Source organism: Coenobita brevimanus, chromosome 100 (assembly GCF_032717465.1).
Source record: "Coenobita brevimanus isolate Jiangsu-jjx chromosome 100, ASM3271746v2, whole genome shotgun sequence".
Lineage (NCBI taxonomy): Eukaryota > Metazoa > Arthropoda > Malacostraca > Decapoda > Coenobitidae > Coenobita > Coenobita brevimanus.
The window spans coordinates 56,742,023-56,766,249 of NC_137053.1; the positions used below are offsets into that span (position 1 = coordinate 56,742,023).

At 37.2% G+C, this 24,227-nt stretch overlaps 1 protein-coding gene across 1 annotated transcript in view; it reads right to left on the bottom strand.

Annotated features, from left to right (window-relative positions):
* The window catches only part of stj (voltage-dependent calcium channel subunit straightjacket), a 504,277-nt gene that overhangs the window by 121,301 nt on the left and 358,749 nt on the right, over positions 1-24,227 (bottom strand). Inside the window, exons 10-13 of the mRNA XM_080284182.1 lie at positions 21,507-21,643; positions 20,566-20,589; positions 13,211-13,504; positions 5,686-5,772 (exon numbers count right to left, since the gene is read on the bottom strand). Coding sequence (XP_080140308.1) covers positions 5,686-5,772; positions 13,211-13,504; positions 20,566-20,589; positions 21,507-21,643 — 542 coding nt within the window. The remainder of the gene's footprint in view (positions 1-5,685; positions 5,773-13,210; positions 13,505-20,565; positions 20,590-21,506; positions 21,644-24,227) is intronic.

Genomic DNA, 24,227 nt, shown 5'->3' on the forward strand with positions numbered 1-24,227 from the left:
GAGGGGGAGGGGGAAAAAGAGAGAGAGGGCGAAGGGGAGCTGAGGGAGGGGAGGGAGGGACAGCAATCCGTACTAGTCGCTCGGCATGGGAAGTGTAAGAGTCATCAACAATAATCACAAATAAAGTGCAACAGTGTGAGAGAAAACAAGAAATGTATATATATAAGAACAAGCAAAGGAACGGCAGCTCATGAGACATACAAAGAGAAAGGAATTGGAATCAGTAAGTTAATGAACGCAAAGGATTAAGCATCGTATTTATCCAGAATTTATAACCAGAATAAACCAATCTACACGGCAATTTAAAGTCAAAAGATATCGCCTTGTTTTTATTATTCACAAATATTTTTCACTTTAGTTTAGTTTTCAGGTGGATGGAAACTGTATGAGTTAAAGATAAGGATAAACAAGCAGTCTTATTCAGAACTTCAGATAGAAATCGTTTTGTTTACCGTTTATTTCAATTATTTTTATCTATGTTTATGAGGTGTGTGATATCTCTATGGGTAAAGACAATAAATAAGTAAATAAATTAAGCAACCAGACCTACACAACTCAAGCCTACTAACGTTTGTGTAAATAGATTCATACATCCATAAAAGCCTCTTTGTATTTTTTTACTTCGAGGTCATGTGTACCAGAAGTTGGAAGTCGGGCAAACACCTTTTATTCATATACTTTCTAATTATTTTTCCATCTCTTTTTAGCTCTTGACGTCTGGTGGTCTAGTGGGTTAAGGTGCTCCAGCTAGAGGTAATTGATAAGAGTTTACATCAGAGGAATGGTTGAAATGTGTGAGATGAGAGACGATCACTCTTGTCTTTAATGACTAAATAAAACAGCGTAACTCCGGGCAGTAATGAAGAGTAGACAGACGAAAAAGAATATCTGTAACTTATAACGACCGTGAAAAAATTGTGTTGAAGTTTTATTTATTTTTTTTTTTTATTTTTTTTTTTTTTTAGGAGTGAGTAGTAACTTTTGCATGTCTCATTTTTTCGTATATTCCAAAGTTCGTAGGTCCTTTGCGTCCATTTACTTCACGTTAAGTTAGTCACGCACGATGCCTTATGTGTTCCTTGAAGCCATTATTTGCATAACACTTACTAGAAAAAATTTTGCTTCTACTGCAAAATATAGGTCAAAAAATATAGAAAAAATAGGCACGTTAGTATCCCATTTGGCCGCAAACACATGTCATCCGATGTGTGTGTGTGTGTGTGTGTGTGTGCTTGCAAATGCTTATATGTACACACTGCTGAATTTATTGGTAAAATGAGTAATTTCAATAGAAAAGTTACACAAAAATCAGAAAACAATGCCTTTAACCCCTTCATTCCAGTGACATTTTATATTCTACGCTTGCTGCTTCTAGAGGAAATAAAACTTAGAAGAGCCTCCCAGTTAGAGAAGGGGTTAGTGAAGGCAATATCTAACCCCTCCAGGTCGAAAAGCTCTCCTATGCCAAATAAAATCCGCACGAATGAAACAAAAACAATCCGGCACTGGACTGAAAGGCTTAATACAAAACTTAACTGGTGCTCTAGCCCTCTCACTGCATGAATAGCATCGTGTGACGCTAACAAGGGCAAGAAGTCATTTGTATTGAAAGGGTTAATGAGGATTTACTTCTAACCCTTTCAGTATGAGTTGTCTCCTTCAGCTGCATATGATCATTCGGGTGTAATGAAAATAAAAAGATAATTAAAGAAACTTTAAAAATCTTAAAAGGGTAACCGGAAAAATAATCATGAAAGGTCTCTCTTAGAATCTTTTTCACCAAACCCCTTCAACCCTTTCACTAGAATACCATGGCGCTAACAAGTATCCCACACACTATACACACTGGATGGGGTAGCTGCAGCGTCCACCCAAGAACCAAACCCTCATATTTCTCTGAACCTCCTTGTGGGAAGGATCCTGGACCAGCTTTGGTGAGACCCTTTCTACCACGATGGAGCACCGGATCGCTACACGGTGTATGTACTGTCATGAATGTATACGACGGCCCTTAGAAGTAGTTACTTACCTGTAGTCGATGAGTCTGCTCGCCTAGTGAGACAAGGCTTATCCAACAACAACTATAATGGTGCATATTTTGCTTAATCCTGCTTTCTTTGGATGAATTAATCAGTTTATGGGAGACTTTCCGAACTGGAGAAGTTAGATTCAGCTGTAGATAACTGTTTCACAACGAAACGTCTCCCCTTTAATTGCAAAAATTAGTCTGATGGTACAAGAATAAAGCAAAAAATGTTGTCTGGCCGAGCAGACTCGTCGACCACAGATAAGCAACTGCCTCTGTGGGGCCGTCCTACAGGTACAATACACCATATAAACCGTGCAGGAATCCGAAGTCCCCTTGTCGTGGACAGCACCTCACCAGGGTCGGACCAGAGTCCTTCCGATGGCGAGCTGCCAGGACATAAGGTGATTGGCTTCTGCGTCAACGCGCCGAGGCTACTCCACCCAGGATGCACAACTCCACGACATGTAGGCTTCTCGTCAGCACCACGTCATCGTAATATCGTGTTAAACTGAACGATGCCTTTAGCAGTTTATCCTAATAAATGCTACATTATCAGGCTTCTTTAAATGAAGGGATCAAAATGAGTTGCATCATTTGACAGCAGCAAGAATGAAACACTCTGTTGAAGAGTTTACACAAAGCGAGAGCTTGAAATGAGACATCATAGTACTGTAGGGGTTATAAGGCGGGAGTTATTAACTACTTCAATCCGGTGATGTTTATTTTTGCAATTATTGCTATCTCTGGACGATATTATTCAGCCTAGGAAAGACATAAAGTACTGTAGGAAATGGATATCACCACTGACCTCTTTCGTCCTTCCTAACATGAACAAAATCATCGTGAGGTTGATTGAGTGAAATGAAAAATATATCTTCGCAGTGAAGAGGTTAAAGACGAGAAAAGTTAATGCAGTGAAGGGGCTGTACCAGGAAGGAGGGGATGGAGCTTGACTTAGAACACATATGTACTCAAGTGACCAAGGCAGGCTGAGAAGCTGAACAAAAATAACCTCTACAAACCCAACAAGATCCACGGCAAATCATGTCCACGTCAACACAACATGCCGGCAAATAAAGCGGGGCTGAGACCACGTAAAGTTAAGCAGCAGAAGAATCACAGGACGCAAAGTTATCATAATGAAAAATTAATATTGTGTAACCAATTAGCAGAGAATTTCTATAAACATCTGATTACGGAAGTTTCAAAAGCAGCACATGAACTGGCAGAAGAGTCATTAGACGAAATTTTTCATGAGAAGAAACGAATAATGACATATCAGTTTGCAGAGAAACACAATAAAACATACTGACAAATTCTCACATCTGGTGGGACAATTTCAAAAGCAGTACATGAAGTAGTAATCATTGATCGACAGACATTCACCAGAAAAATAAATATCCGGAAGTCATTTAGTAGAAAAACACTACAAAATGTACTGAAATCAGTTTTCCTATCTAATTATGTAAATTTCAAGAACAGTATAAGTCATCAGACGAAAATTGACGGCCGAGAAAAAAAAAATACACTGACATTAATTATCAAGCACACAGAATTACAAGATGGTCTTAATCCAATCAGCAAATTTCATTACATTAGTTACAAAAGCAGCATTATCAGCAGAAGAGTTACTGGTGGACGAGAAAGTATCACGAATGAAAGAATATGTATCCTGAAACCACTTAGAAGAAAAATACAAAAAGAAAAAGGAAATCAATGACCACATATAATTATATGTTTCACAATATACATATTCATCTGAAGAGACATTGAACATTTTCATATGGGAATAACAACAACAACAACTACAATAATAATAATAATAATAATAATAATAAAATACCATAAAATCGATTAGCAGACAAGAACTAGAAGAACCTGAAACTGCAAGAATTTCGTAGGCAAAAAAAAAAAAAAAAGACAAATTTGATTACGTAAATTTCAGAGGCAGCATAAAAAGTGCTGTAGAAGAATTAATCGCCGAATTTTTCATAAGAACCACTTCAGTATTTCCTGAAACTAATTTAATTACCTATTTTAAAATCAGTATATCCAACAAAATAATTATGAGGAATTTAACATGACAAACACAAGATAACCTGACACCAGCTTGTATAGCCTACACGCCTAGGCCGGCTGACCAGGTCGACTGTACAGGCCGTCTGAATATGGCCTGTACACAGCCTCGACCAAGGATGAAAGCCTTGGCCTTAACAACCCACACACGCTCAGTTTTGCCTGATCAGGCTGGTTTGTGCAGGCCACAGAATAGGCAGATCTGAGTGTGTATGGGCCCTTTACGTCTTACGTCATTACCTGCAATATCAAAACCAGAAAGAAGAAATGTTGTTCGAATTATATAAGAAACACTGCAATATAACTGAACCAACTTCACCTCATAAGTGTCAATAAACGTTCAAATATCATTGGATAAATGATTGGACATAGTTATTTTGATAAAAATATGCTGGTCACTAAGGACCTTGAATTACATAAACATTAGTAACACTTAAGCAGAGAAAATCAAGACAAAATTATCAAGAAACATACAGTTTTACAAGACACAGAGGTCATGTGGCACATCTGATTACGTAAGTTTCAGAGTCTCCTTAAGTACTTTGCTGTTGGGAATAAAAAATAAATCCATAACTGCAATTTCCAGTAAGTAAAAATGGAAAATAAAAGGAGGATACAAGAAAAAAAAAAAAAAACTTCCACAAACAAACCATAAGCATCTGTCATAAAATAATTACAGCCTCATCAAATCAACTTTCAAGTGATTTATACAAAAATTAAAAATTTGCTTTCAAGAATTTATATACCGGTAAATTATATATATATATATATATATATATATATATATATATATATATATATATATATATATGTTCTACAGTCACTTTCGAAGCCCCTTTATATAATTCTCAAAAAATATATAAAATAAAATAATCCTTTGATTTTCGTTATTATAAAGCTACAGACTATAATGATAATAACAATAGCACCAGTGGCCAGTCAGTTTGAACTCACTTTCTAAAACACACAAAAAACAGGTTATCTAGGGGTAAAAAAGCAAATGAGTCTTCCCTGCTCCTCCATTACGTTATACTCCAGTCCCTACTTCTAAGATTCAAACCTCTGATTTACAAAACTCCATCCCCCTAACCTCAAACTTTCCAGGCCCGATTTATAATAATATACCAATCTCCTACTCTTAAGACCCAAACCTCCGATTCCTAAGGCACCAACCTCCAACTTCTGGAACCTCAACCCCTGATTCCCAGTACTCTAACTCTTGATTTCTAAGACCAAACCCCAACTTCTAAAGTTCTACTACCATGACTCCCGATTTCTATGATGCTAATTTTTTTTTTCCTTTTTCTTTCCTCCATCTTCCTCTTTTTCTCACTTGTCCCCGTCTTACACCTCCGTCTGCCACCTAAAATTCAATCTTACTCTCGTCTTTCTTGAATATCTCCCTTCTTCCATCCATCCCTTTTCTCCCTCCATGCCTCCCTTCCCTTCGCGACAATGAGATATCTACTCTTCCCCTGAAACCAAACACTGAAATCAGTTAGACAACATAAACAAAAATATTCTATTAACCGTCGGAAATAATACCGGAAAAATTATATGTGGGATGGCGTGGTACTTACACTGGTCTTCTTGCGGTCAAACACAGGTACGGACACGGTGGTCATCAGTCGCGTCCCTTCCTTCAGGCCCGGAGCGTCTCTCCGACCCTGTGTGAAGAGGGTAGGCCAGGAAGGTCAGGGTAAGGATAGCCAGGTTAGGTCAGGTCAGATCAGGTGATGCAGGCTAATAGGGAACTACCGTGACTTATCAGTGTGTCGACCAAGATGTTTTGCTAAATATTCTCTACCACAAATCTTCTATTACACTGACAAATTCTATTATATGCTACAAAAGTGTTAAACCACTAGTCTTACAAAGGTCTAAGCATCATTCTGTCCTAACGTAAGGCTTGTACTATATTTTCTAACAAAGGCAGGGTATTATTGCGATCCAGAGTCTATACTAGGGACCTACGCACTATCATAAACTATATAGATGATTGAACATTATACAACTTTAAATGGGACAAGGAACTATATCTTTCTCTCCTTTAAGCTATATCAGATACTGTATGTCCTTAGAGGTATAACTACGGAATCTCAATCTTAGATCAGGGAAACTAAGGAATCTCTGTCCTTAAAGATATGAGTAAGGAAATTCTCTGTCAGGTATGAAAGCCTAAAACTAAGGGGTCTCTATCAATTAAAACAAGACTAGGGAAACTATCTTTCCTTGAAGATTACGACGACGAAATTCTAAGGCTGGATTAAAGGTATATACCAAAACTACCTACAATTCAGGGGTAATAGTTAAGCAATATTAGTTAACCTTTCGTCTTTTATGGACGCACAAAGCTATTTTACTCAGGATACAACAAGGCGATTTTATTCAGCTTAGGGGTCATCAAGCAGTCAGAATAAGGAGGACTGTCTTGATTTACCCTTCGACTGCTGGAAATTGCCTCAGCTGGAAAGAAAAAGGCCTGGAGTTTTCGTGAATAAAATACTCAAATACCTCCATGGCAGCGAAAGTATTGAACACACTCTAGAAAATATGTCAGTGGTGAGTGGCAAAACATACCGAGTTAGAACAAACTACAAGGCATCAAAAATTGCGTGACAAATTACCAGAGTTCTTACCAGTCACTAAAAAAAAAAAAAAAAAAACTGTTTACCTAAATTTATTAACCTCTTCAATGTCGTGACTTTTTTTTACTTCAGTCCTGCTATCTTTAGACGATATCATTCAGCTAACAACGGATTTTTCGAACAGGGAGAATTTATTCTGGCTTTCATTAATTCTTCCGATACGAGAAGCCTTTTCTAAGCTGAATAATATCGTCTGGAAGTGGCAAGAATAAAGGAAAAGGCTTGTCAAGGTAGTGAAGGGGTTTAAGCATACACTACAGATATAAGGGCACTCCGTGATAAAGTGAGTTATAATACATTGCAGCAAACGAGTGAAATACATCCTAGCATTCCTTAAAAATACAGAAGTGACATAGCGACGTACTAACACAGCACATACCAAATACCTCGAGCGTATACTGTACTGTGCTTTTTCAGATATTAGCAAGGTGAGAACTTGGTGTCCGTTGAGTACTCTTCAGTATTTTCTACGAATTACAAGCTTGACCCTCGCATCCAAATGGGTTTCCTCTGCAGTCTTGCGTATACTGTGCTTTTTAAGGTATGGGTGAGGAGAGAACAGGTCACCAGTTGAGTATTATCCTGTATTTTCTAGGAGATACAAGCAGCACTACGGTATTCGATTTTTTTTTTTTCCAGCACTACAGCTCGTCTTCTACGTTAAAGGTCGGGTGTCTACAAGGAAATTCTTTGAAACTTTTCATAATTCTTTTTTAATTCCTACTATCTCCACATGATTAAATTCAACTTAAAGAGTTTTCGAGCTGAAGGGGGTTAGGCATAGCTTCCACTGACCCGCACACTTCAACACGCCTTTAAGTTGAATAAAATCATCTGTTAGTAACAAGAATAAACTAGAAAAAATATATCCGTGGGGTAAAGAAGTTAAGCCCTTCAGTACGGTGATGTCTTTTTTATTCAATCCTGCTGCCACCAAACGATTTTATGCAACTCTGGAAACATCTCCTCTAGTGAGGGGATTAATTTAGTCTACATTTAACCCCTCAAGAACGAAATGTCTCTCCTCAGCTGAATAAACTCATCTGGAGATTTCAAAGACAGAATAAAATATACATCACCGACCCAGTCCAATCTGTTTTCGTTTCCGACCCACCATTCTTATGTCCTCCTTCCACTTTCTTAATTTCTCCTCTTCCCTCTCCAAGCGTTCGAAATACTTTAGCAGGTGGCGATACTTAATTCGCTTGGGCATCTTCAGGGTTAAGCTTCTCTTCGAGCGGTGTATTTTGTGGAAGTCGAAGATCTCCTTCCAAATCAATCGTTCAGTTTCAGGATCCAAAGACGTGGAGCTCACGTCCCGCCTCATCCGACTTCGCTGTCGTTGTGAAGCGAGGAAGGTAGTGGTGTGGTGGTGGTGGTGGTGATCGTTGTGGTGGTGGTGGTTATGGTGGTGGTGGTAGAAGAGGGAGGGAGGTGAACGGCATGCAAAAAGAATAATGTAATTGAAAAAAAAATCCAAATGAAACGAACTGACTTAGGCATGCATTTTGTAAAAATAATTATACATGCAACATACCTGTGTTGAAAATATGTCACAGGAGAAAAATGCATTACACAAAATGTAAACTAATAACATACAAAACAAAATATCAGAAAAAGTTATCTTGTCCACACAAAACGGCAATAAAAACACTAGTTTTAAAAAAGTAACTGTTATTGTCGTATTCTAAGTGGTTTTTGTGATGTAGTATCACTCCTTCCTCAGCGATTTATTCTGGACATTACATTAATATCGTCTAATACGTTGTTGATGCAAACTGTGTCAGTATTAAAGTGGATTAAATTACAAGAGAATGTAGTGGTGTAACATGGAAAAATAAAGCCCTGAGGAGGAAGTACTACAAAGCTTCCTGTACCACCCTGAATACGACTCTTCATCCCTTTTCACTTCCTTCGAGGCGTAAGGGCGTCGGGCAAGGCTACCGTAGACCAGATAATAAAAATAAAATAGAGAAAAATACACACACACACAAAAAAAGACAAGAAAAAAAAGGGGTATGGCAAATAACACAGAGAGCATAAAGTTGGTATAAAGCAGGTCTCAGATTCACAAACAAACTTATGATCAGCTCTCTGTCGTAACCGTGATTTTTCTCGCAGGAAGGACAGGGAGAGAGTGCAGGATTTTCCCTCGTATCCTGTCCCTCCTACCAAAAACAAATCTAAGAGGCGAGAACAATATTACTGTAGATTATTTCAGTTTCTGAGAGAAGGACAACGGTACGAGAGCGCTTTAGCTTCCCGTGTCTCTTGTTCTGCAAAAACCAGATCGAAGTTATGACAGAGAATCAGTCGTAAATATGATTGTGAATCCCTCCCCAGAGCAACAAGCACATTTCTGGGGGGTTTGTGTTCAGCCTTTGTAATGTACTGTGAGGCCGCTCGCACCTTGGCCCGCCATTCACTGCATTCAGGCAAGATTGTCATTCCAAGTAGCCGCATTCAGCAAACGAGTCATTCCCAAGATATCCACTGTGTTAGTAATATGCAGTTTCCGTACCTTCATTAGTATCTTATATATATATATATATATATATATATATATATATATATATATATATATATATATATACCAATCGCAGAGACTCCGAACGGACCATACACAAAAGGGGAAAATATTGCTGTTCAAGATATGAATCGATTTAATGAGGTGCGTATTCAGTTCCAGTATTTACAGCAATGATTAATATAATGCATCCAGCGCTTCATACAATGCAGATTACGTATTTTTGTTTGAGCAGCAATCGCAGAGTGTCTGAGCATACCATACAGAAAAGGAAAGTATGCTTATTAAGTTCCACTATGTACAGAAACAAAAATGTAAAAAACGAAAATACGGAGAACAGTTTTCGTGATGCTGGTTGCCAGTCGCAAGCCTAATCTGAACATATCATGGAAACTGAATTGATACTTAGTTTTAAAAATTACAAAGGAAAATTACAAACAAAACAAAAAGAGAGGCAATTACAGAAGGCCATTTTCGTGATGCTGGTGCCAGTCGCAAGAAAAGTCTCAACATACTACGGAAAGGAAAATTAGGTGAATAAAGTTTTAACGAAGAAAACATAAACATAAGTAAAACCTGTATTTAAGAAAAAAATAATAATGAGCGCTACTTCGTGGTGGTGGTGCCAGTCGCAAAGAGCATCTTAGCATACCATGGAAAGAAAAAATTGCTGCTTAAATTTCAAAAAAAAAAAAAAATACAACAAAAAAATAGGCTTATATACATTTTCGCAGTGGTGGTGCCAGAGCATTCCGCGCAGGTGGCCACGCAAAACCCTTTCAGACAGATGACGCGCTGTGTAATTTATTCTTGCTAGTCTTGGACGATTTTATTGAGCTTAGACACAGTTTCCAGGCAGCCTAGGGGTTAATGAAGGTCACATCTAACCCCCCAGTCTATCCTAAGATGAATAAAATCGTCCGGTGTGAGCAGGAATGAAATTATAAAACTCGTCATCGTGGTGAAGTGGTCAATCAACAGCCGTGAGAATATGCACATGAGAGCGGCCACTTACGATCATCAAGGTCCACTTATCCTTCCTGTATTTGCGTCGGTAGTCTACCTATAAAAGGGTAAGAAATCCAGGTTCACTCCTTGCACGATGATGTTAAAGTGAACTGTTATGCGTAAGAAAAATATATATATCCGTGCAAATATGGTTAATTCCTTAGGCGAGATTATAATATAAAATCTATTGATGCAAAAGAAACAAGAAATTCAAAGTCACTTCTTGGACGGTAATGACGGAAAAGAATGTTAAAAATAATCATAATACATCTTGCAAAATATAGGTGTCCGGGACTAGGCTACAGCAGTCCAGATGATTTAAGGGCAGGTGACTGGCCAACGCCCCTGGTTCCGTTACATGTTCGAAAATACTCCGAACACCTTTTAAGGAATTCGACCCGGTGCGAAGTACACCTGACCATGGGATTAAATAAGAACGTGTACAGTTGCGGACATTAATATCGATGTATTCACTTCGATATAAAACGAAACAGTGAGGAATGACTTTCGAAACCCAGTAGTGGCATGGGAGTTTCATATTTGTTCGACTAAAAAGTGAGGCGATATTTTTGTCCGCAACATAAAATATACGTGTTGCTTCATCAGCAGTTGGTCCTATCTTAAGCGTAACAAGTGCACCAGTTCTTTAAAATCTTTATCCTACTTTCACTGTCCTTAGAATCATGATGCATACCACCTAATCCTTACCTTGTGATCATACTATTATTGCCATTAAAGCAGACAACAGTACAAATTTTGAACATGAGATCATATTAAACCTGTCAGTGAAGTACATATACTAATTCTTAATACCTGATCCATCTTTCATATTATATATATATATATAGATATATATATATATAGATAGATAGATAGATAGATAGATAGATATATTTATATCTATATACCTATCTATCTATCTATCTATCTATATATATCTATATCTATCTATCTATCTATCTATCTATATATATATATATATATATATATATATATATATATATTTATCTATATATATATATATCTATATATGTGTGTGTGTGTGTGTGTGTGTTTTATTATTCTAATTCTAACTTTATCAAAATAATATACATACCTTTCTCTATAACCTGATCCTACATTCAGTGTAATTGTAATTGACGTATATACAACTACGGAGATATTACTGATTCCCTGCCTATTAGTAAAGGCGCGGAGAACGATGACTTTTAGAACCCACCACATTACTCAAATTATCAGATTCGTAAATATTCGACCATACTGTAGAGTGAACCGATAAAACTGCCCGGAACTGTAAAGCCAGGGACGTAAGTTTTAATATTTTACTGCATGCATTTCATACTCTAGACACGTCCGCTATGTTCCTCCCTGACGCATGTAAGTGAGCGATCTAGGGATATAGAAACATACCAATGGCCGTCTTGTCGTCTGCTTGGTGGTTTTCTAGTATTTCTTAGTTAACGGATAATCTTTCCATCGTATCATACCCATTTTTAAAAATCATTTTTTACATCAAGACAGAGTGCACAATTAACATACAAGAATATCTCGACGCCGTTCAATCCAGAAATAAAACTAGTAACAAAGAGGTGCTAAGGTGACAAGCATACAGCCTCAACTCTCAATCTGCACAGAAAGATAAACCAGCAGAGGGCAGTGGGAAGTAGACGTGGTATACTCTCTGACAGACTGAAATACATGAGAATATTACTGTATGTATATCTTGGGACATTCTCTGCAATATAATATCTCTTCTGCTTCTCATATTCCTCTGCTGACTAATATTCCTATGCTGAGTGAGGCGTGTTATGATTTTCTTCGATCTGATACGTCAGCGAGATACGGACATTCTCTCTGTGTGAAGAAGACTTGGCGATTTTTCCCCTGGCTGTACCATTAATTTAACTGTGTGATTATAGTAGAAATTAGTGTTATGTACCAGATTCTCAGTATTTAATCTTACTTTTAGTTATTTAATCAGTATCAGCAGAGTAGCAGATCATTCTTCCAGTTTCCATAAGATTATATGCACCAGTCATAAAACATTTCAGCCTACTTTTAACGCAATTAAATTTAAATAAACGTGAATAGAAAAGTGAACAAGTGCAAAGTTTGGGAAAATTAATGCGTTCAACTACATGATGAATCAGGCCAGTTCTGAAAGGATCCCAAAGGATGAAGGGATCATCAACACCTCCTATGCTGAGTAAGTAGCTTATTTTTGCGTCTTCTCAATACACCTGTCCTTTTGTCCATACAAAAGTATAAGTTGAATGCCTTTTTAACACACTTTTTCTAACTAACTGGCTTTTTCATACTCTCATGGGCACTTTCCTTTTCGACAAAATTATAATCATCCACATTTTCTTACTCATCTAAGAATTCCATACAGGTTTTCAGTACACCTAACTTTTGGATAATCAGAAAATTTGGACAAAGTTGTATTCATGCTACTTTTCAGTATACCCTTTCTATACAAACCTAGCTAATTAACTAATCCAACTACCAGGTGAACTTGTTTTTGCATCCTCACTTTTACTGACCCCCATCTTGCAATGTTTTCGATACACCTTTTTTGTGAGTCAAGTTAATCAACCACCTGAGCTTATTTTTGGAGACGTCACTTACATTTACCTTTCATTTCCTGTATAGATTTAACTGTCACCCGAACTTTATTTTTTCTTCCCTCAAAACCTCACTCAGTATTGAACCTCATCTTGTCAGTAAATCTAGCTACCACCCTAACTTCAACACCACCCCCATTTTTTTTTTTTTTTTTTTTTTTTACCATCCAATACTGAATTGCATTCCTTGAGACACCTATCATCCCTTTTTATTTATTTTATTTTTTCACTCGAGCTTCTCCCCCACCTATTTTTTTTTTTTTTTTAGATTACCCAAAACTGAACCGTGTCTTCTCTACAACCCTATCTCCCATTCCAACTTTTCCCGCCTCCGTGATTTTATACCCATACTGACCCGCATGGAGCGCTCCTTATCCGCCCTCTTGCGAGCGACGTCACGGTCAGTCAGACTGAACTCGCCAAACTCCATGAACTTCTCCACCTGCTTTGGGTTCTCGAGGGCGTTAGCGATGTCATTGTTCTTGTAGGCCTCGTTGTCCATGATCTCCTGAAGCTTGCGGTAGTGCTGCGTGCGCTCCTTCTGCCGCTGCCGTTCACGAAGCTCCCACAGCCACTGGGTTTGCTTTGGATCCTGAACGCACCCCAAGATTTTCATATTTTATTTATTTTCGTTTTTTTGCACATTTTTTCACGGTTTGGTTTTTCCCGGGGTGTTGTGTTTTAGTTTTTTTTTGTGGTAATTGTTTTTTTTTTTTTTCAAGGTTTGTTTTTTCCCCGGGATGTTGCGGATTATATTTTTGGGGGAGTCGTAGTTGGTTTTATTATTATTATTATTTTTTTTTTACGGTTTGTTTTTTAGGGGGTGTTGTGGAATTTATGATTTTTTATAAGAGGAGAGTCGTAGTTGTTTTCATTTTTTTTTTCACGGTTTGTTTTTGCCGTGGTGTTGTGGATTTTAGGATTTTTTTTTTTTTTTTTTTTAGGAGAGCCGTAGTTGTTTTTATTCAGATTTGTGTGTGTGTTCATTTTCATACATTATTCAGGAGCATTAATTTAGGGGAAATTATCAGATGTTTCGTTGGATAGATTTTTGTTCGTTGTTTTTCAAGATTTTGTAGATTGGATTAGATTTGCATTTCACAGTAGTCAGTATTCATTATAGATTTTCAGATTTTCAGATATTCGTAGAAAATATTAAGGATTTTCAATGGTCAGTTTGTTTACAGAATATATTCGGATTTTTTGTTTTAAGATACATTTGTTTCAGGTTTTTCAAGTCACACATTTCGGCCATTTTTTTCAGTTTTCACGTTTTCAGTGATCGCAGATGATGTTAATATTTTCCAGCGTTCAGACGTACAGTATATTTTTGAGGAATGATTGTTCGTTTAGTTGGGTACACGTTAGTTAGTTTGGGTAGATTCCCGGTAGAGGTTGTTGGCATCGTTATTGAACAGGAACAAGTACAGGTAATTCGTCACCACGTATTATGTTTATTCATTTATTTATTGTTTTAGCATGCATTTGCAGAGTTAGGTCACGATGAGTTGAGTGGGGTTAGTGTCCAAATCCAGGTAGAGCAGCAAGGAAGAAAAACAAGCACAGTGTTAGTATGAGTGGTAGAACTGGTATTATTAGCTTCAGCATCAGTATTGTGATTAGCATTAGAGTTAGTATTAGAATTAACATAAGTAGAACCAGGCTAATGGTAATATGTTTAACCCCTTCAGTTTGGTTATATATATATATATATATATATATATATATATATATATATATATATATATATATATATATATATATATATATATATATACAGTATATATTCTCTTTTTTGTTGCTACCAACTGACGCTTTTATTCAGTTTACGTATAACCTCATATAACCTTCTCTTATCAAAGTGGTTATTAAGTGTTTATGTCCTCGCCTAACCACAGTAAAATCATCTGATGGTAGCATGAGCAAAATATCGAAGAATGGGTTAAACATGCAACGATTATACACATACATAACGAATATACAAAGGGTGCGGGTGAGTCTAGACTATACATGTGGGATGAATAATAAAATTAATAATAATGGTAATGGATGACGGTAATGAATATCAATCTTCAACTGCTCAACAAAGATACAATTATCAACGCCTCCCCCCCCTCCAAAAAAAAAAAAATGTAATATAACCGCTAAAGGTTAAACCAAGATCTAGTAAGGACTGTTAATCTCCTCTCTTCCAATGTGTTTTTATGTCAAACGGCAGTTGTGAATGAAAAGAAAAAAGAAAAAACATAAGTAAAAATTATATGTGTTTGGAACCTCTAAAAGCAAAATTATAGTATAAATTTCCCCTCTCATTTCCATGAACCTATTTTTTTTTTCTATGTTAAAGAGCTCCAATGGTGTTGTTAGTAGCACTCAGAAACACATGCAGCCTTACTCCTTCTCCGAAACAGTTTGAACCAAAGTGCGCTGTTCGTGCTGCTGTTAGTAGCACTCCGAAACACACTACCACTCCGTCCGAAACTACTTTTGTGCTAATGTGCTGTACTGTTGTAAGTAGCATTCGCAGACACAACACTATACTCTTAAACAGTTTATGCCAAAGAGGATTGCGCTGTTATGGTTCTTTCACCTTAATTTGACCCAGGCTCTCGTCCGTTTGCAGCCTATTTTACTAAGCTAATGGAAAAAAAAATAAAAAATAAAAAATAAATCAAGTAAAAAGACAGCTAAGTCTCTACATCGTTTCCATAGCAAATCTCCGTGACTAGCATCATATTTTACTATCAATCTGCTTTTACAGGTGAGCGTTCAAAATGGAGAGACGGTAAATTTAGGTCAAGTTAAAGTGAAAAGAGCACAGCATCACTCGCAAACACACTCAACACTACCTACTGGAAAAGCCTTCTCGGGTCTAGACGCTACTTTAATCTCCTGCAAAACATTCACCGGGTCCTAGAAGGTAAAAGAGTGCGTTGAGGTGAGATATCATCCTTTGGGCCACCCACAACCAAGGGGAAGGTGCAGTATGGCCTAGTTTCCCCTCAAGCCTAGCTCACACTCTGGCTCGTTTTCTATGCACAGCAGACTTGGTAGCACCTCTTCCTTAGCGATTTACTTTGCATACCTTAAATAGAAATCTTATGTAATTTTATAATCGACAAAGTCTGTATCAGCAACACAGACGAGAAATATTTAGATGTGCAAAATAAACCGCAGAGGAAGAAGCGATGCGAAATTTCCAAAGCTGACTAGAAATTCGGCATAACACATTTCGTTGTGCCTTCTCCTTGGCGATTTATTTTCCATATTACATCTTTCATATCCCCTTATACGTTACTGAGACAAAGTGTGTTAATACTAAATTATATGTAAATAACAGAAGAGCATAACGAGATGCAATATGCTAATTAAATCGCCAAGCAAGAGGTGTTACGAAATCCCAGAAGCCGGATTCCGATTTATAGGTTTATTCTGGCTGGGACGGAAAAATTCGTATCACCTCTTCCTTAGTGACTTATTTTTGTCAGAGGACACTTAATCCCCTGCATGCAGCTTTCCGCTAAAGGCATGTTGGTGGAAGAGGGACGCCTTCATGTAGTGTCATCAATATAACCTTGTAGCTCCACTGCTCGGTTATACAGACGCCCCTCAACACCCTCTTCATCTCCCGAAAGGAGGATGGTGGACTGTAGAAGGAGGACAGCTTCAGTCTACAGTCCACTGGGTTCACGTCTGATGTGGAGCTGGCTACATCTAATAATAATAATAATAATAATAATAATAATAATAATAATAATAATATCGCCATTGCACCCTTGACATACAAGAGAGCATAAGCACTTTCAGGATTCTGGAACGCATTCTCAGCTTAACAAAATCGTTTGGAGGTACCTGGAGAAGAAGAATACTTTTTTCCCTTTTTCACATACCCTTAGCTAAGATTAATCGTCTGGCGTTAACTGTGATGAAATACTTAAGACGGGTCCATAAGAGGGTTAAGGCGTAATCGGCAAAAATAAATCGCTGAAAAAGAGGCATTACGGCATCTCCCAAGCCACAGAAACGGCCTTAAGATTAGAGGGTCGAATTCTAAGAGGCCTTGGAAATTTTGCAACGCGTATTCCTAAGCGATTTATTCTGCATAATACACTTCAGTATCTTTTATGATATTAATATAAACTATGTCGGTATTAAAGCGATATTCACTGGGTACGATAGACTGCCAAAGTGTAATTAATAAGCAAAATAAATCGCTATGGAAGAGGTACTAAGAAGCCTATTTTACCACCTAGATGACGATCCTGATTCCAGCCTCTTTGTGATCGAACCCTTACCCTTCCCTTCAGCATTATCTCTTAGTGTCTTGAAAGGCTGAAGTTGGGGACAGGAAAAGTAGCTTCATGAAAAAATAAAGCAAAATAAAAAATATATATAAATAACTTGATTCTCCCTCTCCGTCAGGGCATTAAATTTCTCTACTGCGTTACTGAGGAGGGCTGTTGCTATCATCCCTAGGCCTCTTCCTCATCTGGCTATACAAAAAAATTAAAATGCCATCAAAAAGTCGACCCATAATATTAGTCAATTTCTCAGGCCAAACAAAAACCAAGCTGCAGTGGAGATGTAAGGAAAGACTTCACACTCTTTATACTTTTTCCACCCTATCTACTCATCCATTAACTACTTTTTACCACCCTGCCTACTTTTATATTAATTATTTTTTCCACCCCGTCTTTTCCATTAACTACTTCTTCCACCTTATCTACTTTTTCATTGACTACTTTTCTCCATTCCATCTACTTTTCATTAACTGCTTTTTCCACCCTGTCTTTTACGTTAACTACTTTCCCACTTTATCTACTTTTCACTCACTACTTTTTTCCATCCCATCTACTTTTTCATTAACTACTTTTACTATCTTATCTACCTTTCCATTAACTACTGTCCATATTCCCACACCATCTACTTTTTCACTAACTCCTTTTTTTCCCACCCTATCTACTTTTCAATAACTACTTTTTCCACTCTGCCTACTTTTCTTCCACTGCCTACTGTTCTCCAAGCAATTTACTTTTCTCTCATTTATGTCTATGTCCTTACTGGGGGAGATGCCTATAAATAAACAATCTATATTTCCATCCCTGCTATACTAAGGCTAGGTCACTGCAAAAGAGAAGGCTGTAGTCTAGTAGGCTTTGAACATTGCCTAACGCCTTCTCATAAGCGATTTATTCCTCACATGACACCTCAGCATCCCTCTTGTATGTTATTGATGCAAACCAGGTCGCAATTTAAACGAACATACATTTCAGTGTTAAGGTGTTATATGGGAAATAAATCGCCTTGGGAATGGTGCTACGAAGCTTCCTTACACCTTTTTCTAAGTGATTTATTTTTTATTACACTTTAATCTCATCTTCTGTGTTACATAAAGCCTTCCAATATTGCCATACGCTGCATAAATTTCAATGTACAAAAGGATATTGGCCACCCATATCCAAAAATATATCGCTAAGGAAGAGGTGTTAGGGAGCTTACTAAACGGATGAGAATAATCGCCCTCGTCCCAGCAGCTCTTAGGTCATAGGTAAGTATAAGGGGGCAATAGGGAATATATACTAAGCAAATGTAACTAAAACTAATTACACACAGATGATGTATGTGTGTATAATGCATCCAGAGCTACGAAAAATATGGATAAAATGATGGGAAAATAATGCAGTTGAAAATTAATGTATTGTCTGTGCGATGGAATAATATACTTAAGCTACTTATACACCTCGTCAGAATAATATAACAAAGCTACTTCAATACCGTCAGAATAATGTAACAAAGCTACTTAAATACCGTCAGAATAATGTAACAAAGCTACTTAAATACCGCCAGAATAATGTAACAAAGCTACTTAAATACCGCCAGAATAATGTAACAAAGCTACTTAAATACCGTCAGAGTAATGTAACAAAGCTACTTAAATACCGTCAGAGTAATGTAACAAAGCTACATAAATACCGTCAGAGTAATGTAACAATGCTACTTAAATATCACGTCAGAATAATATAACAAAGCTGTTAAATACCACGTATAATATAACAGAGCTACTTAAATGCCGTCAGAATAATATAACAGAGCTACTTAAAAACCTCATCAGAATAATATAACTAAGCTACTGAAAAACCTCATCAGGATATTATAGCAAAGCTGCTTATACACCTCGTCAGAATAATATATCAAAGCTACTTAAATACCACGCCAGAATAATATAACAAAGCTACTTAAAAACAGCATCAGAATAATATAACAAGGCTACAAAAAAACAGCATCAGAATAATATATCAAAGCTACTTAAATGCGGCATCAGAATAATTTAACAAAGCTACTTAAATACATGTCAGAATAATATAACAAAGCTGCTTATATACCTCGTCTGAACAATTACGAGCGAGCGAGCGCTGCAAACGAAGTGATGTTTACTCGACGTTCAGGTGAGAAATAACCGGCCCAACACGACCCGGCCCGGCCCAACACAACACGGCCCAACCGCGATGGTTTTCAGAGGCTAATAACTTTTCTAGTATGTGAGATAGATAAGAAATTTTTTCAGCAGTCGTAGATATATTCAATAAATTTTGTTTTTATATATATTTACTCATGAGACCAAAGAAATCCCTTGAGATTCCAGCTTTCCAAGGGAATGTACCGAGGGTTTCAACTGACATGGTCCACTATGAAATGGAAATAAAAAAGATTTCGTATTGTAACGTATGTTTTCTTGCATGAATTCTAACAATTAAATATCAGATATTATGCTCATAACTTTACATTATTGTTTTTCTATGTTTAGCGGTGAAATCAGCAAGGATAATCGTCCCATTTCTGGGTTTTATCATTCGATCAATAGCCAAGAGTTTACCGATGCAGTTCGTTGACACAGCAAGTCGGAAGCAGAGAACTAAACATCGCGCGTGTAATAAATGCCACAGCGCCTCGCTATATGAACATCCTGAGAGAAAACGTGAGACAGAGAAAACGTGAGAAAGTAAATATTTTAGGTCAATTATTCTTCTGTTATTGTTCAACTACTTAACTAGAAATGCTGAAGCTATTACCAAGATGAAATTATGATGATGGGTAAACGTACAAACGCTCGCTCGCTCGTCACGCGTTCACAAAGAGCGCTTTACTGGTATAACAAAGCTACTTAAATACAGCGTTAGAATAATATAACAAAGCTACCTAAATACCGTGTCAGAATAATATAACAAAGCTACTTCAATACCGCGTCAGAAAAATATTACAAAGCTACTTACGAGTGTACAGTATAGCTCGTCAGAATAATATAACAAAAGCAACTCAAATACCTCGTCAGAATAAAATGACAAAGTTACTTAAATACAATGTCGGAATAATACAACAAAGCTACTTATATACCGCGTCAGAATCATACTTAAAGACTACTTGATCCCATCTATTACCAGTATAAGAATAATTGTCCTACTGAATATTCCAATAATTATGCCATGGAAAGCAAAGTGAAGAGTCTACCAGCACAAGTAAAAATACAGTGATAATAATAATAATAATAATAATAATAATAATAATAATAATAATAATACATCATTACACGACAGAATTAACTACTTGACCTACTTTCTTAATAATTAGCTTCTACAACTCCGTCGATCACCTTACCATAACGTATCCATGTCTCTTATTCTGGACAATGAAAAGGAACGAATAAAAATTGTAAATAAAATGATAAAGGATAAATCAGTATTGACAACTGATAAATAAACTAAAAAAAAAAAAAAACTGTTGGATATAATACACTGAAAGCTAAAAGTAACATTATTATAAACTGTAAGGAAATTATATATAAATTAATCAACAAAGGAAATAAGTGAATAGATGATAATGAGTAAAAAAACAATCACTATAAAAGAACTTAAATAAACCCTTAGAAAATAAAATTTATCTATCTATCTGTCTATTGCCAGACGTCTTAATCCCGTAAGGGATGGCCACAAACAAATTGCCTCCATGTCGCCCTGTCCCCCGCCATTTCATGGCCCTGCTCCCAGCTCACATTACCCTGCTCCCAGCTCACACACCCCTCTCTTAAAAAATAAAATAAATGGATATAATGAGCACAGTAAACAAACCAATGAATCAAGAAGTATATAATGATTAAGCTTCAAGAAATATATTGTGTACATTGAAGAAGAGTTACTGTATGTTATAACGTGGAAATATGAGTACCTGAAATACGGTACGCAGAAACAAAAATTACATTGTGGCTGTACTATTCAAATGATGATAAATGATAATAAAAATAATGTCTGAAAAAGTATGGGTGGATGAACTGCATAACCCCTTCTGCTTCTTTTGTCTCCCTCCCTCTCCCTTCTTACCACTGCCTCACTTACCCGCCCAGTATCTGTTCCTCTCTTTCGTCCCCTTTCCCTCCCTCCCTCCCCTCCCTTCTCCCTTCTTTCCCGTGATAGGACCTCCCCAACCCTTCCCCATTCTTCTCTCCCACTCTGCTATATCCACCCTCTTCCTCCAACCCTCCCCTCCTTTCCTTCTTTCCCTTGCTTCTCTTCCACCCTTGCTTCTCTTCCATCCTTGCTTACCGCGATATCAGCATACACTCCTGTCCATATATGCGGATGCTTATTGAGGTACATGACCATCGGCCGAGCCATCACTGGTATGTACTTCAACACCTGCTCCCGTACCTCTGCCAGGGTTGTCACGTGCACGAAGTAACCTGGAGGTGCAAGGAAATATATTATTATTATATTTCATTATATTAATTGCGTAAAGATAGATGAGAACATCACTTTATCGCACATGGGTTTGTAGATTAATATAATTGTATACAAAATAACAAATTGCAGTATACTACTGAATCATATGACCACTTTTGTAATTTAAGCACCGAATCCACCTCACCATTACAGATCTATAAAGACGAGAGACTTTCAAACATTCGGTTTCCCACACACCTCGATCTATTTGCAAAAGAGTGTAGCAGTGAGTGTCAAAGCGGCCACAGTGGTTAAGACACATAAAAGAAGTGTATAACCGACCCAATAGTATAATGCAACTGAACGAGAGAAAAAAAAAAATGAAACAATGAAGAAGCTCGAGACTGGACGGAACTGAGTGGTGGAGGGACGAAACAATTAGACAATTGACGACAAGAATCGGTTAAAAAAAAAAAAAAAAAAAAAAAAGAAACAGCCTGAGATTAGACGAGAAAACGACGAAGTGACGAAACAGCTTGAAACTGAAAGGGAAGGGACTGTTCTAACCCTCCGAGGACGGAAAGCCACTCCTCAGCTGAATAAAATTGTCTGGCGGTAGCTGGTAATAAAATAAAAAAAATCGCATTCCTCACGTCCTACAACGAGTTAATTGTACAAAATACACGAAATAGGAGCTTTGTATTTGGGGACTAATTTGACTGGATTAAATAACAGACTACATGAGAAGAGATTTACTGAAGGAGTAATTAAAAGTAACAGCCAGTCCCATGCGGCCCCCTTCGAGGTGTGGGTGCCGAGGCTATGCTACAGTAGTCCATTTCAGGGCTGTTGACCAGACTACTTCCCCAGGTGACATTACACGATTGGAATAAAAGAAAAAACACAGTAACCTTTTGGGGAATGGAACCTACGCAGTTCTGTCACTATGAACCCTAATCCAGATCATTTAAGGGCACATGACCAGCCTGCTTCCCCTGGTGGCATTACAGGATTGAAAAACCACCAGTATCTTTTGGGGATCGAACCTACTCAAAGCCGTCACTCCGACTTGTATGTTCGAACCACAAGAACACGTTTACGGAAGAGATTAGACTAGGATCGATTTACAAAACAGATTTTACTTGAACAGATTTACAAACAGATTTCACAAGAATATATTAAAAGAATAAACTACAGTAGAAGAAAAAATGAATTAATGCCTATCAGTTGTAAAGGGTAATTAAGGCAGATACTTCGTTTCTGCTAAGGTCAAATCTTCCCATAGAACGACATGCAACATGCGAGTTTACATCCAGGTCCCCAACTGTACTTCTGGTGAACAGGGATAACAGAAAAACAAACTTCATCTTGGACTCTGACCGGCGGAAGAATCGAACTCGACGTGTTTAATTTGCGAGCTGGATATGCTAACATTGCACCACTGGCTCCCCCATCGAAAAGATTAACGGAAAAACTGAACTAGAATAGATTTACAGAATAGTTTACAGAATGAATTTACAGACCAGACTTGCAAAACAGATTACACACATTTACAAAACAATTTACAGAAGAGATTTAACGAACAGATTTACAGAATAATTAGAATTAAGGAATAATTTACAGCAAATGGCTACAGAACAGACTTACGGAATTGATAGACCAGGATACGTTTGACCTGAACATTTACAAAGTTTACCAGAAAGGATTTGTATAACAGATACACAAATATATTTACAGAATAGATAAGAATGGATTTACAGACTCCTCTGTAATAGATTCACAAAATATATTATATCAGAATATATTAGGTCAGGAAATTATACACAACAGTCTACACCACAAAAGGTTTACATAATATTTTACATATGTATAATACGTTATATAAGATTTACTGAAAGGTTGAGTTAGAATAAATTTACAAAATTCGAGTATATTACACCAGAATATATTAGACCATAATATTTTACTGACCAGAATGGATTCACAAGTATTATAAATCCGTTGGCATAAAAAAGCAATCTCTTATTTTTACTGAATAAAATTGTCTGGCCATTGTGAGAATCTAATATTAATCTCCCCTCTACCATTATTTTTCTTTATCAAGGCTACTAACAGACAATTTTAAGCAAGTTAGGAGAGATCTCTGTTAATGAAGGGGTTTGTAAGGGGCTAAATCTAAACCCTCTGCTGAATAAAATTGTCTGCAAGTAGCAAGAATAAACCAATACTCCACTGGATTCAAGGGATGAGTGTCACGAATCAATTCGCGACATTTCCTTTTTGTGAGAAGCCACGAACTATTAGTGGAAAACTCACTGTGTATCGCTCAGTTAACCGTTTCTCTCTCCATTTCGGGGTATACTTTTCAAATCATTCGTCACCGTTTTCAGGGGTGACCGATTTGATGCACGTCACTAAGTGCGCTACTGAGCGATACAATTGTTTCTTTATCGTTCGCCTCTGCTTCCCTCAACCGTTAGCCACGCCTTGCGTCCTGCCCATACAATGTATTTGAATTCAGTCTTGTGTTTGCTGTGACGGAGGAAGGTCCTGTGCTCCAAGAAGTGTGAGAGGTCGCTAGCACCTAAGCTCCACTGAGACAGT